This window comes from Dermacentor albipictus, chromosome 7 (genome assembly GCF_038994185.2).
Source record: "Dermacentor albipictus isolate Rhodes 1998 colony chromosome 7, USDA_Dalb.pri_finalv2, whole genome shotgun sequence".
NCBI lineage: Eukaryota > Metazoa > Arthropoda > Arachnida > Ixodida > Ixodidae > Dermacentor > Dermacentor albipictus.
This window is the reverse complement of record NC_091827.1, coordinates 80,880,071-80,896,399: the sequence shown is the minus strand read 5'-3', so window position 1 is coordinate 80,896,399 and position 16,329 is coordinate 80,880,071. Positions and strand designations below refer to the sequence as shown.

The 16,329-nt window shown below is 45.9% G+C and overlaps 1 protein-coding gene across 2 annotated transcripts in view; it reads left to right on the top strand.

Moving 5' to 3' along the window:
* LOC135899047 (copper homeostasis protein cutC homolog) overlaps positions 1-13,394 on the top strand; it is a 39,112-nt gene extending 25,718 nt beyond the window's left edge. For both annotated transcript variants that reach the window (XM_065428293.2, XM_065428292.2), the window contains exons 7-9: positions 1,588-1,721; positions 5,289-5,316; positions 7,124-13,394. In XM_065428293.2, coding sequence (XP_065284365.2) covers positions 1,588-1,721; positions 5,289-5,316; positions 7,124-7,314 — 353 coding nt within the window. In that variant the 3' untranslated portion in view covers positions 7,315-13,394. The remainder of the gene's footprint in view (positions 1-1,587; positions 1,722-5,288; positions 5,317-7,123) is intronic.
* Positions 13,395-16,329: the final 2,935 nt, after the last annotated feature.

The window sequence follows — 16,329 nt, the reverse complement described above, 5'->3', positions numbered from 1 at the left end:
AAATATTTGTGTGCAAACGCAAATGTTTGTTTCATAGGTGTCATTGTCATGTTGCATCAGATAACTGAAAGTAGTTGTTTCGTATTTACAAGCTCCTCACTTGACCGGACATGCAGTTGCAAACACCATTAATCATTGTGTATCCAATAACGTAAATAACCTTAATTTTTTAAAAACCAACAGGACTCCACACTTTATATTTTACTTTGTTTAAAGTGACAAAACATTCGGTTCGAATAGAAAGTTTTACTCTTCGATCACGCCTAATACATAGTAACTCTTCGGTATTGGCACCTAACAGAGGTACCCTAGAGCAACAAAAGCACTAGCCCATTTGCTAGAAGATTGGACCGATATGCTTGAAGATTGAAGTGGGCTCCTTCATTGAAGGATCCTTGAGGAGCCTGTCACGAGCAGAAAAATACGTTGTACAAAGCAAAAGAACATTTAATGAACTTGGAGGAAGCTCATGAACGTAGCACGCAGTCAAGCATGGCACATGCACCAGAAGTATAAGCAAACTGCCGTACTGACGGCACGTGCTCTCACAAGTTAACCACGGCCACCCTGCACACACATGTACTTCCGATAGCAGCCTGTAACAGTCTCCCTTTTAAGTTGTTCCGTGGTTTGCTTGGGAAGCACCAAGCACCTCTTTATCTTTGCAGTGTTTGTAATGTCACGTGAGGGATTTAGGTGCCCATTAAGGTGGTCCAAATTTCAGGTGTCACCCACTAAAGTATGCCTCATATTCAGATTCTGTTTTTGGCATGTAAGCTGAACCCCATAATTAAGAAGAAGAAAAAAAATTTTTAATTTCACATGAGTGTTTATGTGCAATGAATTTGCACTTGCTGGATGGTGCATACACATCGCCGTACCAACGACGAGGTGCAGCTTTTATGGCAGGAGTAACTCACGATCATGAGCAATTGGCCAATCATTGGGGTCTACGGACTGTCGAGCGCCGGCCATAATATAGAACGGGCCTTGAAAAAGTTTTGGGTTACATTGGGTGATCTTTTGTGCAAGATTGTGGACTCCCTGTTACGCACGCAGAATAATATTTGGCTTGCTTATTTGTGACCTCGTCGTCTACAGAACAAACATTCTAGTTACCATATTAAAGAAAATATATTGCAGTGCTCCTTTAACGGAAAAAAAAAATGTGCGTGCACTTACACTCTAAAAATAGTTTACGCACTTAGGGGCATATATTTGTCCCTCACTAATAATCGCAATCTGTCTTGCATATCTTTCTTTTCTTTAACGATGCGAGTCAAATGCTTCCAGATCATGAATGGCATATGCGTTATCGGTGTTACACAGCATTTTCAACAGGAAATTAGCGCAGGGTTTTTAAAATAGCCAACACATGAAAGACAGATGACGATTATTATTGTGGGACAAAGGTATGCCCCAATGGGTGTAAACTGTGTTTAGTGCGTGTTAGACAATCAAACAAGAATGACTGCACAAATGCCTGTGTGCTACAGTCCGCCCAGTTAGCATAAAGATGAATACGGTTAACTCTCCCAACTAGCAGTTCCTCTCGGACAGACTGACCATTATTGCTTACCTGTGCAGCGTTTGACGTGGCCAGAAATCCACAGACGGCCTTGGAGCAGGTGATCGAGCTTGGCTTTCGGCGTCTGCTAACCAGTGGTCAAGCTGCCAGCGTGGATCATGGCCTGGAGCTGCTCGCCAGACTTGCCAACCAGGTGAGTGCACCAGCACCTGGTTGCCTGACTTGTCGTTTCGCTTTCTACAGTCGTAGACAAATACAGTGGAATCTCGAGAAACGGAAATCGCCTATACGGAACTGCCTCTTAAACGGAACAACATCCTCATGGTTTTGCATTCATGCAATTGTATTCAGCTTTGTCTCTCGGTAAATGGAGGTCCTGATAAATGGAACCAATTTCCCTAGTCCCTTGAGGTTCCGTTTAAAGCAGCGTGGCGACCTGCTCTTTCCGATAACAGACGGCCGTAGTTTGCATGACCCATCTGTACTCGCAGCAAGCAAAATCGATACGTGCACTTTGCTGTTCTTTCCACCATGGCATGCATTGCCCTTCAGATGCTGAGTCTTGTTTGGCAGCATTTGTCAAAACAGTGCCATCTCATCTGCGCGAGATATTTGTCGGCGAAAAGCTGCCGGAAATATTTGGCCACTCTTCAGACAACCACTTCTCTATGTGACTCGTGCTAGTCGCCTCGCTTCCGCCCGAAAAGGTTTTTCCAACGATGCTGTAGTGACTCTTATATGGCTGCTGCCAACGAGTGCCACCAGTGAAGCTTTCCTCTTCGAAGGTCACAGCAAACCATTTGGCCTTCTCCATGAGCATTTGGCTGTCAACAGGTCTTGGCACGTGTCTCCAAAAACCAGGCGTACAATGCCTTCTCGACCTTGTCAAAGGTTGGGACACACACACGACACGCTCCAGGGCGACTGTACTGCACTGCCTTCAGCTTAACGTCAGCTTTCTTCTTGAGGATCGTACTTGGGGTGTTGCGAGGAATTCCGAACGCCGCTGCGACCGATGACTTTTTCTCGCCAGCCTCCACCCGTCGAATGATGTCCGCCTTTGTTGAAAAATCCAAATGCTTGCGTTTTTTCGCGGCCATGGCTCCGACACACGAGTCTCAAGCCTTCGCGTTGGCCTTGTGAATAAAAGGAACAAAGCGAATCAAAAGGCGCACCGCTCCGCGTCTCTGCACTACCATAAGCCCAAGCTGTACTGACCTCGTTCGTCTCGCTGCGCCAGCGCTGTCAGCCAACCAAAACACAGGAAACGGGTGCCTGCGGTCAGCGTGGTTTCTCCCTCCCGCTCCCCTTTCACACCCAATCGCACTCCAAGTGTGCCACGTCACGTGCCTTTTACCCACACGCCCCTTTCTCAGAGTGCGGGGCGGCGCGCGCGACATCGGGGGAACATTGCGAGAGCTTCGTGAGGAGAAGCGCACTTGCGGGGGTGGGATGCAATGGGAGAAGCGCACTTGCAGAGGTGGCGAATGGTGGGAGAAGTGCGCTTGCTGGGGCGCAGCTCAGCACGGAGTTCGATACATCGACATGCCAGTGCACGGGAGTTCTATATGCACAAACAATAGTCCTATACTTTTCCATGGGATTCCCAAGGGGATTTTTCAACTGTTCGATATAGGCAATAATTCGATATATCTGGGATCGACTGTATTTATTCACTTCGCACAGCAAAATTCTGTTATTTTCGATTGATGCTGAGGCGGCTTAGCATCGACGACATCAGCCTCAAACTTGCTTACAATATTTACACGAGTGTAAGTCAACTCGAATGTAAGTCGACCCCCCCATATCGCATGACAGAATAAAAAAAGTAGAGCATACCAGAGGGTGCATTCCATAACGAAAATTTATCAGTAACTGGCATGGTCACTGGACTACTCGTCTTTACTTGTGCCATCGTCATCGCTGCTATGGTCTCGCAGCGCGTTGCGTCCAGCAAAATTCCACATTTGGCAAACGACTGCGCTATGACATCTTGTTGAACAACAGCCCACGCTGAATGCACGCAACCACACACAGCTGTCAGGGAGGCTCTTTTGAAAGGTCCAGTTGGCATAAGTTCGCGGTCTTTTGCCGCCAGCCACTCGTACTCACGGTGGAGCAGGTCCTTAAAAGGCAAAGATCTAGGCTTGTTTCATGACCATGTTGCACTTCACTGGCAGGGACCGATCACGCATTTCAGCGATGTACACCGCAAGCTTGGCCTACAGCTCCTGAAAGCGTCCCGACTTCTGCCTGTGGGAAATTCTTCGCTTGCTGTCACAGGTGAAAATTTTGCTTCGCTGCAGTCACCATTCTCGCACAACCCGGTCAGAAACATCGAACTTGCGGCCCGTTGTGCAGTGATTTCTTTCTTCAGCATAAAGGATGGCAGCCCTCTTGAATGCTGCTGTGAACGGGGGCCGAATGTTTAGTGGGCCTGGAGCGCTCATGGCGACTGGGGAAGCATGGAAGTGGCACGTAGCCGACAGTCGAGTCAAACGCATCAAACTAAGAGCTACAGGAAAACAGAAACATGTGAGGCGGCATCTGCTCTTCCATGAACTATCGATACGTACCTCCTGCAAGCACCGCCGTTCTGGGTGTGCCGCCGCGAATAGAACAGCGGCACTTCTCGACTATCGACATCCCCCCATAAGTGTTGTGTGCGTTGTAAAACTCTTGAAAATGTTGAAAAACCTTCCGAAAAGCAAACAAACGTGCGGGATAGCGAGAACTATGGGTAGGGCTATAGAGCAAACATAAAATTGTAACTATGTTGTAGCTCCCCTGATATCTCATCGGTCTCGCTTTTTTGGCGGTGCCATGTTTTGGTTTCGATTGCAAGTCGACCCCCCCTCCCCCCCCCAACTTCAGATTTTCAAATTTAAAGAAATAGTAGGTCGACTTACAATCATGTAAATACAGTAAGTGGACAGAAAAGGAATTACCATCAACCTCAATGCACGTGAACAAGTCATGGAGATAGACTGGGTCAAAGCAACCTACCTGGGGACCAGCCTACCTAGTTATTATCTGCTTTCAACGATTTTACAACTGCTGAAACAACGGGCCTACCCTATTAGCCCAGCATTAAAGGCTGTTTCTTGGACACCGCTGTGCTGCTGCCCTTCTCCTGAAAGGGGGCAGCCCTTTAGTCGGACGCCTTTTATTTATGACGCACTCCGGCGCATGTCTCATGCCTCGAGCTGCGAGTTCAGAAGAAAAAAATGAGCTGCTTCTGCTCCTGCCATTGGTACGAACGGTTCTCAAGCCTTTCACTCGCTCACTCGCACATTGTTGTAGTAGACCTAACCTTGGTCCCTAGCGTCCGTGATATAGTACAAAAGCGCTGCCAATCGTGAAGCATTTGCTAACTGCAGCGTGCAGAACACGCCGTGGTAACTTAGTGGCTTCAGCGTTGTGCTGCTAAGCATGGAGTCAAAAGATCAAATCTCGTCCACAGCACCCACATTGGGGGTTGAAGCCAGATGGGGTTGAAAATGAAAATGAAAAGCCATTGGAGCCAGATGGGGTTGAAATGCAAAAACGCTCGTGTGCTTAGATTCAGGTACTTGATTAAACCCCAGATAGTCAGAATTGATCCAAAGTCCTCCACTAGGCATACCTCATAATCGGATCGTGGTTTTGGAATGTAAAATTCCAGAATTTAATTATCTACCCTATCATTGTTCATGCTATCACTTGTGCGGCCCTTGTTTCAAGTGATTGACTTGTTCTATCTCTTACTTCTTACTTTCAGGCCAAAGGCAGAATACAGTTGATGCCAGGTGAGTGCTGTACTCTATCTTAGGTATTTAAACATTAAAGGGACACCAAAGGCAAATATTGGGTCAACGTGGGCTGTTCAAATTCCATTCCAAAAACGTAGCAGCACTTGTTTCATGCCATGAAATGACTTAGTTTAAGAAAAAGTCTCGTCTGAAGCATCTGCATCTCTCCAGTGAAATTCAAATCACCTGCTTCCAAGCAGGGAGCCGTGACATTTCCTATGGCATCACCGCCTTTCACTGCTGTTGGCGAGTTGAATGGCACCTGACAGCCGGCGCTACGGTTGCATGTGCAAAGCACAAGAGTGTCACATGCCCTGCCTTCTTTTATTTCTTTTCCTCCCTTTTTTGCTGCGCAGCACACTTCTGGTGGCGTCATGCGCAAGCTGTTGCATTTGTTTTGTTTTGTGTATCACACGATTTTGCACACTGTGCACAATATAGTGCGATAGTCGGGTGCTCTTACACTTGACTATTGGCGTAAGTCAGCGCTACGTGAATACTGAGGCAGGCACAAGCGTATCACAGGGCATGATTGTGGGCTGGAACTTAGTAGAAAATAGTATACTTTCATTGTCTGCGCGCGCAACTGCATGACATGGGAAATAGCAGACGAAACGGAAGGACAATGCTCACGGAATGAAACGCGTCAATGTAGGCCTAACTAATGTGCATACTTTTATTTTCGCCGGCTGCAGTTTGTGACACATTGACGTAATTTTGGCACGTACACTTATATCAGAGTCCGTGTCACCTTTGGTGACCAGATTCCTAGTGACGTGACATGGTACTCTTAAGTACTTTGCGCATATGCAGGGTTCTACTAAATGCTCCCTGTCCGTGAGCACTGTATATCTCTCTTGCTGCGATGCAAAGTAAAACAAAAACACGCAGACATTCGGTTTGTGGGTTTTATTATTTTTCTAAATTTTTATTCTTCTGTTGAGGCAACAGATAATACAAATAACAGATTTCATTCATTTCATCGCTTTTCGCACTTCCATGGAAAAAAAGCTACAACCAAACTTGCCTTGGCTTTATTATTTGTAGGCTTTATAATGGTTGTGGTCAACGACAAAAAAGGCACCTTTCGATTCTTCTCATCTGCTCTCGTGGGCATGCAACAAATCGTGAGCGGCAACGATAGTAGCCACATTTCCACTGGTACGTTAGAAGTGTACCCTACTCATACGTCGACACTTGTAACACAGCCAAGATATTCGCCCACCCTTAGCAGAAACATGCCGTATTAGGATGGTAGTGAAGACAAATGCCGCAGTTTTCGCAGTGTGCCTGCCCTGTGTTTCTATGCCACTGGCAGCTAAATGCACCCATATCTGTTTCTGTCCCCTTGAAGTGGTCATGGCTACGTTATTGCTGCAAACTTGCCGATAGTAATGATATTATTCATTACTGATACGGAAGAAACTGTTTCAATGCGCGTAACGTACTCGCAAGAAGAAAAAAAGTTGCGTTCGGCGCGTTCCACTTGCTCTGTTGGCCGCCATTTTTGTTTTGGTGTCCTGCACTGTTGACAACGGCAGCTGCCTGTTGACCTGTTTTCATCCCACGGCAAATGCCAGATGAAGAAAGAAATTCTCTTGTGGGAAATTTAACCTGCGTAATGAGCGCACCCCTGAATTTGCGGCAGTCTTTTTGACAACAAAGTGCGATCATTATGCGAGTAGATACGGTAACTTATTTTTTGTCGTATCTGATATTTCAGATTAAAACTATTCCTGTCGAGTTAAAATTGTCGATCGGCGACTGCATACCTTATGGCTGTCCTCACGTTCGGCATCCGCAGGCGGAGGTGTCCGGGAGTCCAACCTGGCCCACCTGCTGCACGCTACAGGAGTTCGGGCCGTACACGCCTCCGCAAGCGAGCCCGTGCCCACTGCTGCGGCGTCTGCGCTGTCATTTGGCGAGCTGCGGGTTTGCAGTGCCGCTCGCGTGCGTTCCCTTCTGGCCATTGTCTATGCGCAAGGCCACCTGTAGGCGAGCCACGCAGAGTCATCACGGCGACCAAAGAGTGTGTCTTTCAAGGCTCGTGCAGTGGCCTTTGGTAACGCATGTGTGATGCTTTGGGGCGCACGTAACCATTACCAGGGTTCTCTGTGGAAATGTGATCACTGAGCCAGCATGGGATTGTGAGCAGCGTGTATGGATTTCTCTTGGACTGAGGGACCTGTTGATTGAGATTGTGTGGTGAAGCACCACTACTTCGGCTTTGCTGGAATGGGAAGAAAGGTCCGGTTTATACAGTGGATCAGGATATTGAGATTGTACAGTAAAAGCTTGTTAATTATGATATGCTGCAGAAAGAAGCATTCCAATTATCCAGAACAAAGATAACAGCAAATGTTTACCATGCGAATATTCCTTCATTTACTGGGTAATTATGTCATCCTCATTCATATAGTGCACGAAATCTGCAATTTCAGTCATCCTCTGCAAATCGTAGGCACGTGCAACTTGGTAGGAGAGCTTGCACGAAATGTATGCAGAATGTCAAGGGTCTCGTAACTTACTTTGCAGCGTGACATATGCGTCTTAAACCATGCAGGCAAACTTATCATTTACCGAGCTCGCCTGCCAGCTGTTTCATTGCCGTTGGGCTGACTGGCTACTGATTATCTGCTGCTGTAGTAAGCAAGTTTGACGATAGCTCACAGGTCAGAGTCAAACTACATTCCATTGTATTTGCGAACAGTTTCCACAGTGTCTGTCATACTGCAAGCCTCGTTCATACTGAGTTGACGCAAAGCAATAACTGCTTGCGGGTGCTGCCGCCATCACAGTAGAAGAATCTCCAGTTGCAATGATGGTGATTGTTGAGCCACATGGCCGCATGTCCAACGGAATGTCGAATGCAGTGTAAAACGCATCAAAGAGTATCAGGCGTTCCTTCCCACAGTACCTTCCCAAGTGACGGAAGGAACACTGCAGTATTCGGTAAGTCCTGCTGCATTGTATTCTTTTTTTTTCCTTGTTTTTCACTATCTAATGAAAATTTCTTAAGGAAAGATGCTACTCGAAAAAAAATATATATTGTTATTTGTACTAGAGACCTGGAAATACAGTTGGATCTCGATAATTCGAACTCAAAGGGATCCGAGATTATGTATGAACCAAAAGAAGGTCGAATTAAAAGGACTTGGTTTTGAAGTATTCGTGCACCATAGCACAATGCACGAATGGTGAGAGTCGTGAAATGTTGCGGCGCGCAAGCACACAGCGAGCGAGGACCACGAAACTGCCCACGCCGACCAACGCTCACCTTCCCGACAATGGCAAAAAAACAGAACTTCCAAGGAGCAAGCTAAGCTGGCCACAGGGCTGGCGGCGCAGGCGCGGAGACCGTCGAAGATGAGGGAGTTACAAGGGAGGGTGAAGGGAGCGTATTTGCGGGGAAGGCCGGGAGGGAAGCGGATTCACTTTCCCGCCAACTTGCTGGATGGCGCTAATTACCTCTGCCTCCGAAGCGGCGGAGTTGCCGAGGTCAGACTGGGCCCCCGCTGCTGGTTTTCCCTCTGCGTGCATGCTTGTTTTTTCCGTCGTCTGCTGACAGATCGGCGCTGTGTTTACTTTCTTCGGCCTGCGTGCTTAACGTGAGTCATGTCTTATCAAGATCACGAAGTCATTGCCGCTGATCATAATCGCATTGGTGTGCTCCTTTCTGTTGCGGCGTCACCGCATTCAAAAGACAAGGAGAACGAGACAAGGAGGTACTGGGTGTCGCCTTCGTGTCCTTGTATTCAGGGTTTGCCTTGCCGTACAGGATCGGATATGGCGCACTGTCTCCAACAACCTTTCCACCAGAACGTCTCTGTTCCCACTTGTTTTTTACAAGCATGCATCTAAACAGAGGCGTTCCGGTGGAAAGGTTGTTGGAGACAGTGCGCCATATCCGATTCTGTCCGGCAAGACAGACCCTGAATACAAGGACACGAAGGTGCAAACCAGACCAACCAAAACAAGTGCAAGCGAGAGCTGACATGAGGAGACGATAGTGCAAAGCAATCGGTCCGGCTGAACCAGATGAGAGTACGAATAGAGCAGTAGGGCAGCTCCACATGATACCACTTTCCTGCGCATACGTCACTAGAGGCTACTCTTATTGGTCTCCTCCACTTGCTTGCCGCAGCGGCATTCTGCACAACTGCAGAATGTAGTGATCTTTGGAGGCTTAAATTAAATTTCACCAAAAGCATCGTCCTGTACCTTATTTAACTCTTTGTAGACTGCAAAGTGCCAATATCTATCCAAACTGCACGTACAGTTAGTGGAGCTATGCAAGAAAAGATGAGTAAACTTCAAGAAATTATTTTCACAAACTTATGAAATGTAACATTCTGCTTCTCAGCTACTGCCAAGAGAATTGCAATTTCAATTAGATATCAGCATTGTACATATCTTGAAGAGTATGCGTGCCAAATTTCATTAGTACAGTACAGTCAAGTGCACAAGGTTATTCCCATGGGATTCCAAGAAAGACTAGTTGAAGTTTACTAATCATTTCTTGTTTAGTTCTGCTAATTATACATGCAGCTTGGATAGATGTCGGTGCTTTGCAGTCTACAAAGAGCTAACTAAATAAGCTACAGCACGATGCCTTTTGTGACAATTTAATACACAAGGAAGGGCCTCTAGAGATTACTATATTTTGCAGTTGTGTAGGACATAACCACATATGTATAGCAGCTACACAAAAACTAATGAGATATTTGAAATCTACATGAAAAAGCTCTACGAATGGCAGTATTTCCATATTTGTAGTACAAATAACAAAACTTATTTTCGAGTAGCTTGTCCCCTTAATGGCAAGCTTCCAATTTTCTGTATTATAACTACTAAGCTTTTCCTAGTTAATCGGTGTATGTGACCAGAATTAGCAAGCATCTGTTGTCGGTGTATGTGACCAGAATTAGCAAGCATCTGGTGGGAAGTGAAATAGTGCACATTTTCCTAGGTCAAATGGCAGACCCATATGGTATAGTTTTCCCGAAATAAAGTAATAACACCCATGTACCGTGCCTTGGGCGCATGTTAAAGAACTCCATGTGGTCAAAATTAACCCAGAATCCCCCACTATGGTGTGCCTCATAATCGTATCGAGGTTTTGTAAGACCCCAGAAATTAAATGCTTTTCCCGAATTAAGGTTTCACTGTACTTCATGATTTTTCATCAGGTGGCTCCTGTACAGCTTATCAGATAGTCAAACCTCCACATAACAAAGCCATGTCAGTGAAAGTTTTCGTTATATGAAAATTTTATTCAGACATGGCTTATTTGTTGTGGTGGTACTTGAAGGACTGAACACCCTCGTGGAACACTTCCGATGGATAGCATTGTTCTAGGAGCAAGCATCTGCAGTCGCCAACGGATTTTTCGAACTCCAAGATTCGGACTTGATGGATATTCCGGACTTGATAAATGTAGCGTCGGGGTTCCCATAGAGCCAGTGCATTTTCACAACCAAATTTCTTGACGAATTGAGGCCCCCAAAGTTTGATTTTCCTAACTAAATCGCTCATTCCAAGCCACGCTACCCGATCTTGGGGGGCCGCCATGTTGGGTTTTCCACAGGTTTGGCATTCAGTGGCCCACTATATAGCCTCCGAAATGGGGAGGACCACACTTTCAACAGAGCGCATGCGATATGTTCCAGTCTTGGGGGCCACGCCTGCGCTTCCTTGGCTGACAAAACGCTCCAGGGGTCAACACTTGTTTCTTTTCCAGTCAGCGCTATCGTCAGGATCACATCATGCAAGATACCCCCCCCTTTTTTTGACTGATGCAGGACTGTTCTGGACGATTCTGCTGCAGGGGAGCCACGGTTGTTGTGCCAAGGCACCAGTTCCTGAGCAAACGTACCGAGCAGATAACTTCTGCTCTCTAATTTGCAGACATTCTATAAGAGTGCCTCACTTTTAGGAGTCCTATATTGCAAATTTGTTGTCAGTTTGGGCTAAGCAATGCATTATTTGACCAGTTTCGGGTCGTCTGCACATTGTGCTGTAGTATCCTACGTCTCGCCGTCAATGAACACTCCAAACGTTGGCTATAAGAAACTTTTTCACTAAAATCGCTTTATTCATAATGATGATGTTTGGCCACTGCAGGATGGCTATTTGTGCAACATTATACCACAGCTTAAATTACACACTCTAGTATGACATCTGCAATATATTATGCTATAAGTTACCTTGCAGTAGAGAAGCCAAACATTTTTGCAAGTAACAAGCCTCCAAAATACTTACTACCAGGCAGTTTGGGCAAAAATAGCAGGAACCTGGCAACCCTGATGGCAGCATCGGCTACATCTGCCACAGTTGGCTGTTGACTGTCGGGACATCTTTTCTTGTCCCACCTGGTTCGGCCAATGCTACTTACCAGGTCATTGTTTGTCACCTATGGCAACTGAAAAGCACACTGTTCTGTGCCAAATTGTACAGTAGTGTTAAGTGTGTCAGTATTCAGAGCACAGCACATTGATGCTCAGTCTGCGTGTATTTAGAATACTGCTGTTTTGCCATGTGAAAAGCCTTTTGTTAAGAAAGGGAAGCTGCACCATTAAGCCTGGCCACCAAGAAGTGTAGTAGCAGTGTCGCATTACGAACTGAGAGTAAGTAGCAACTTGTTCCTGAAGATGTGCAAACTTGTGCTGCATTAGCGGTGCAACTAAAGCTGTATTACGAAACACAGCAATGTCTCACCTGGTAGGAAAGTACACAGCGCACTAACACCTTCTGTCTGGCTGACAAATTTAATGAGACTCGAGGGAACAGACTTCACCGGTAGCCATTTTAGAAGCTCACTGCTGTACAGAAAATAAGGTGCCCTTTGGAACTGGTAGCAGTAGTGAGCCATTGCTACGATCATTTGAATCGATGGCTGCCAGTTGGAAAGGTAGTCATTAATGTTGCCTTCAGGTGGTAAAAAAAAAACAAAGAACGCTGACCGTAAAACTGCGCACTCCAAAACTGCTTGTACAGGCAACAGCCATTTTCCTGTTTGCTGTCATACAAGGCAAAGAAAGTGATAGTATTGGTCAAGCTTTGAAAGCAAAATGACCCCAACTCAAAGTGGCACTACATCTGTCTTGGTAGGTGTCCGAGAGGTGAAGCATAATATCCAGATTCTGTTTGCTCGTGCTTTGTATATGCCACAGTTCATCCGTTTTTATATATTTATATGTGCGTCATTCATGCATTTTCCATAACCAACTATTATGAGCTGGGCAACCCGATGGTTTGGTCGTGTAGTCTGCACAGCTGAGCTCACGAATTTCGGCATGCTTCAGTGGTTGTTGAAAGTGCCATCTCCTAAAAGAGGTTATCTTTGTCACCGGGAAACTATGAGTGCAACATGTATGCATTGCAGGGTTTGGACCCGTGCAAGCAAATTGCACCTACAAGAGATGTGCATTATGTGCGACACCCCAATCAGGTGGGCAATGTAGCAACACTTCGCGCGAGCGCACCCAGCAAGGGTGTTAGCTTGGCAGCGTGGTGCTTGACAGCAAAACGAAGTGTCATTGGGGATTGATGACAATGACAGCCTATGAAGCCATAGGGCTTGTGTGATTTTTCAGCATTTTTAGTTCTATAAACAATCACTATTATGAAAAAGAAAATGCTTATTTACGAGAACCTTTGAATGAAAGATAGGAATACTATAATCTAGTTAACACTTCTATTAATTTCAATCTAGTAGTAGAAGCAAGTAACATATCTAAAATCCAGACAGTCATATCGGCCAACTCCAGGTCAGATAATTTCACAGAGGCTGAAATTGGAACGTTTCAAGCATGTTTTGGCTTCATTATGTCACGGAGACTCGCGTAATGTTAGAAACAACAAAAAAAAAAGGATTTCAGAATTGGCGCTAAGTCTGCACCGAGTATTACCATCTTTATTCTTAAAGCGGCACTAAACTTGCCCATCTGACTGGGGTATAGTTTTCCTTTCAGGCACTCTGCCCTGAGAGAGTGTGTGTGTACCAATCGACTTGCCCAATTATACCCAAGCTGTTGTATTCAGCAATAAAGTTCTGCTCACATTGCAATTTCACAGCTCCAGTGTCACCTTTGTTGCATCATTCACCAGATCAGTACACACTATTTCAGGGCCCAAGTTGTGAAAATCTAGCCCTCAAGCCTCTTATAGGCTTTTCCACAGAAGCTAGACACTGTGTGTCCACTTTACACACTCAACGTTGGAACATTTATGTCGACATTGTCTTCTTTAGCGTCCACACTTGGTTGACCCTATTCTTTAGCCAGTGACGTTGCCTAACTGAAGCACAGGGTTCTCGGCTTTTAGAGAATACCGCATGGCAGCGACATCATGTAACCATATTTTCCTACAACTAAACTCTGATGCTGGTGTCTACGAGAGCTGCAAGCATGGTGGTGCAGTGAGCATGGGAATTATGGGTAGTTCTACATGGATTTGCCTAAACTGTCTTGGCTACATAATTTTGCAAGCTGATCCTTTTCAACGAGATATTGCATTACGACGCCACAATTTGTGGCGATTATGCACGCGCGGTCTTATTGACTTTAGAATATATGAAACTAGGATTACTTCAATGATTAGGCCAGCAAAGGCAGATAAAGCTTGGGCAATAAAGCCACACGAACGGCCGACTCGCAAATATCAGACAAATCTACCTGCCTAATCATCCCCGTGACAGCACCAGATATGGTGTACACTAGAGTTAGAACTATGCTTGCAGTGCCTTGTTCAACCACACTTTTGTTGGCTGCAGGAAGAAAAAGAAATATGTACTAATGATTGTTGACTCCAGCAGCTGAGTTGGCCATTTTAGTTTAGTGTTCTGGTTCAAGTTGTTCTAGCACCACAAGGCACCGCTCAGTGCTCGCAGCGTCTTGATGTTCTGCAAACACTAAATCGCAGAGAGGCTAAAACGGTAGTCTCCGCAGCCAGATTACTCTGGCTCTACCGGCCATGTAGGTCACTGGCCGGTAGCATGTTCCTCCCTTGGCATGCCACTGGTAGTTCTTGCAAAGCGGCAACCTTGAAAGCGCGCACTTCACTTGTAGAGGCGCCATGTAGATCAAGGTTGCTAGAGAGCCTTCCACCACAACACCGCTCACAGCCCTCGTTTGTTGCTTTGAGACCTGAGACTATTGGCCTCGAGCTCCACCACTGAAAAAGCTGGCACCACCGTCGGCTGCTTCGGGCACGCCGATGCGAGCTGAAAACGAGTTTAAATTCCCTCGTACGCTGCGGTCCTCATTTAGTGGCGAAATTTTCCTGCTTAGAGTGTCTCCTTTACAACGCTTGAAAGCACTACAATAGGTAGTGGCTTCCTTTGAAGGCGCGCAACATGGTAGGCTACTGCTCGGTGCCGCAGGGCCGGACGCACGTAACGGAGGACGTGTGAGCCTTATTCACACGTAGCCGCAGGACAAGAAGCTGCGTGAAACTTGGCTCGCGAAACATAAAACCGGCAAACAGTCATCGGCTACAACTCGGGTATGCAGCAAGCACAGACTCGAGGAAGATTTCTGCTACGGCGCCCGGTCTGCGATGTTCTGAAAACGCGCACTAATACGCTCGCCCGAGTTCGCTGCCCGACTAATGTCATGACGGTTTGGTGTATGAACTTGTCAATGCTATAGATACTGGCAAGTTCAGTGGAGTGGAAAGGCAGCGGTAAGAAGCACATTAAAAAAAAAAGCATGGTATATGGTCATGTTGTGTTATGAATTAATGCACTGGATTACAAAAAAGAAGCAGCGGGAAATCGCATGCTGAGAACACCGATAAACACACAGTGCGACGCTACCTGAGAAATAATATTGAAAAATCCAAGAATTTAGAATAATAATAAAAAAGGATTGAATCGTCGCGACGGCACATCACAGTCCCCGTAGGCATCGAAGTCTCTACAATGAAATTATTTTTGAACAGCTCTGATAGCGCCCACGCAACAATGGTTGCTTGTATACTGTCAAATGCTCATATTCTGTGGCCTAAAGCTCATGGCCTGGTGCGAAAACGCGCGCACGGGGAAAGCGAAACAGTGCACGGACAAGCATGCAGACGCGCAGTCAGTCGCTGCGAATCTGCGTGATCGCTGCATTGAGGCTTCGTTCTATTACGCTCCATTTAGTTATACAAACACTATAAGAACATATTTCACATAGTTTGCTTTCAGCGTTTACCTACCTTTCACGCAAGAAGCCGGTTCGGGAGACTATATCGTGGTGACCGCGCGCAGTGGCGTTCACTGTACGTATTCGGTAGAGATAGCGTCTGTAAACGATTGTGTGCTTTCAGTTTACCCAAGATTATTATTTAGACAGTAAGAAACTTCTCTCGTTTCGAAAGCACTTACAGAAATGTCCGGGAGAGCTTGCGCGTGGTGTTTTCAGTAAGCGCCGACAGCAAAACCTATGAGGAGCGCGCCACGTGATCCCTCATACTACGCCAGTGAGGCGCTTCCGATAGATGGCGACTCCGTAACTCCTCGCCGCCAATAGATCGCTAAGTCATTATATATAGTTGCAAATTGACCTGACATGGACAACTCGACCAACTGGATAAGAGGGATAAGCAAGACAAGGCAAGTGCTTTCGTAATATGCTGCACATGTGTGTTGTCCCTCTGTTTTCAACGGGACCGAGAAAAAAGCATAATATATCTGGGAAACATATCATGTGAACATGCTGTTAAAATCACACTAACGTGTCATCAAATTAAGGGGAGGCGCTCCTTGAAAAAAAAACATTTTTATTATATTTGCTCTAGAGATTTGAAAATCCACCCACTTATGGCACAATTCAAGCAGATTTCAAATATGTCAGCATCTGTATAGCTGTTATAGTTCTTGGGTTAAGTCCTACGCAATGTCAAAATAGTGATTTAGCGGGCACTTTATTGTGAAATGAATTTTCGCTGAACACTGTCCTGTAGCTTATTTATCTCTTTGTAGACTGCAAAATACCGGTATCTGTACAATTACTAGAACTATAAAAA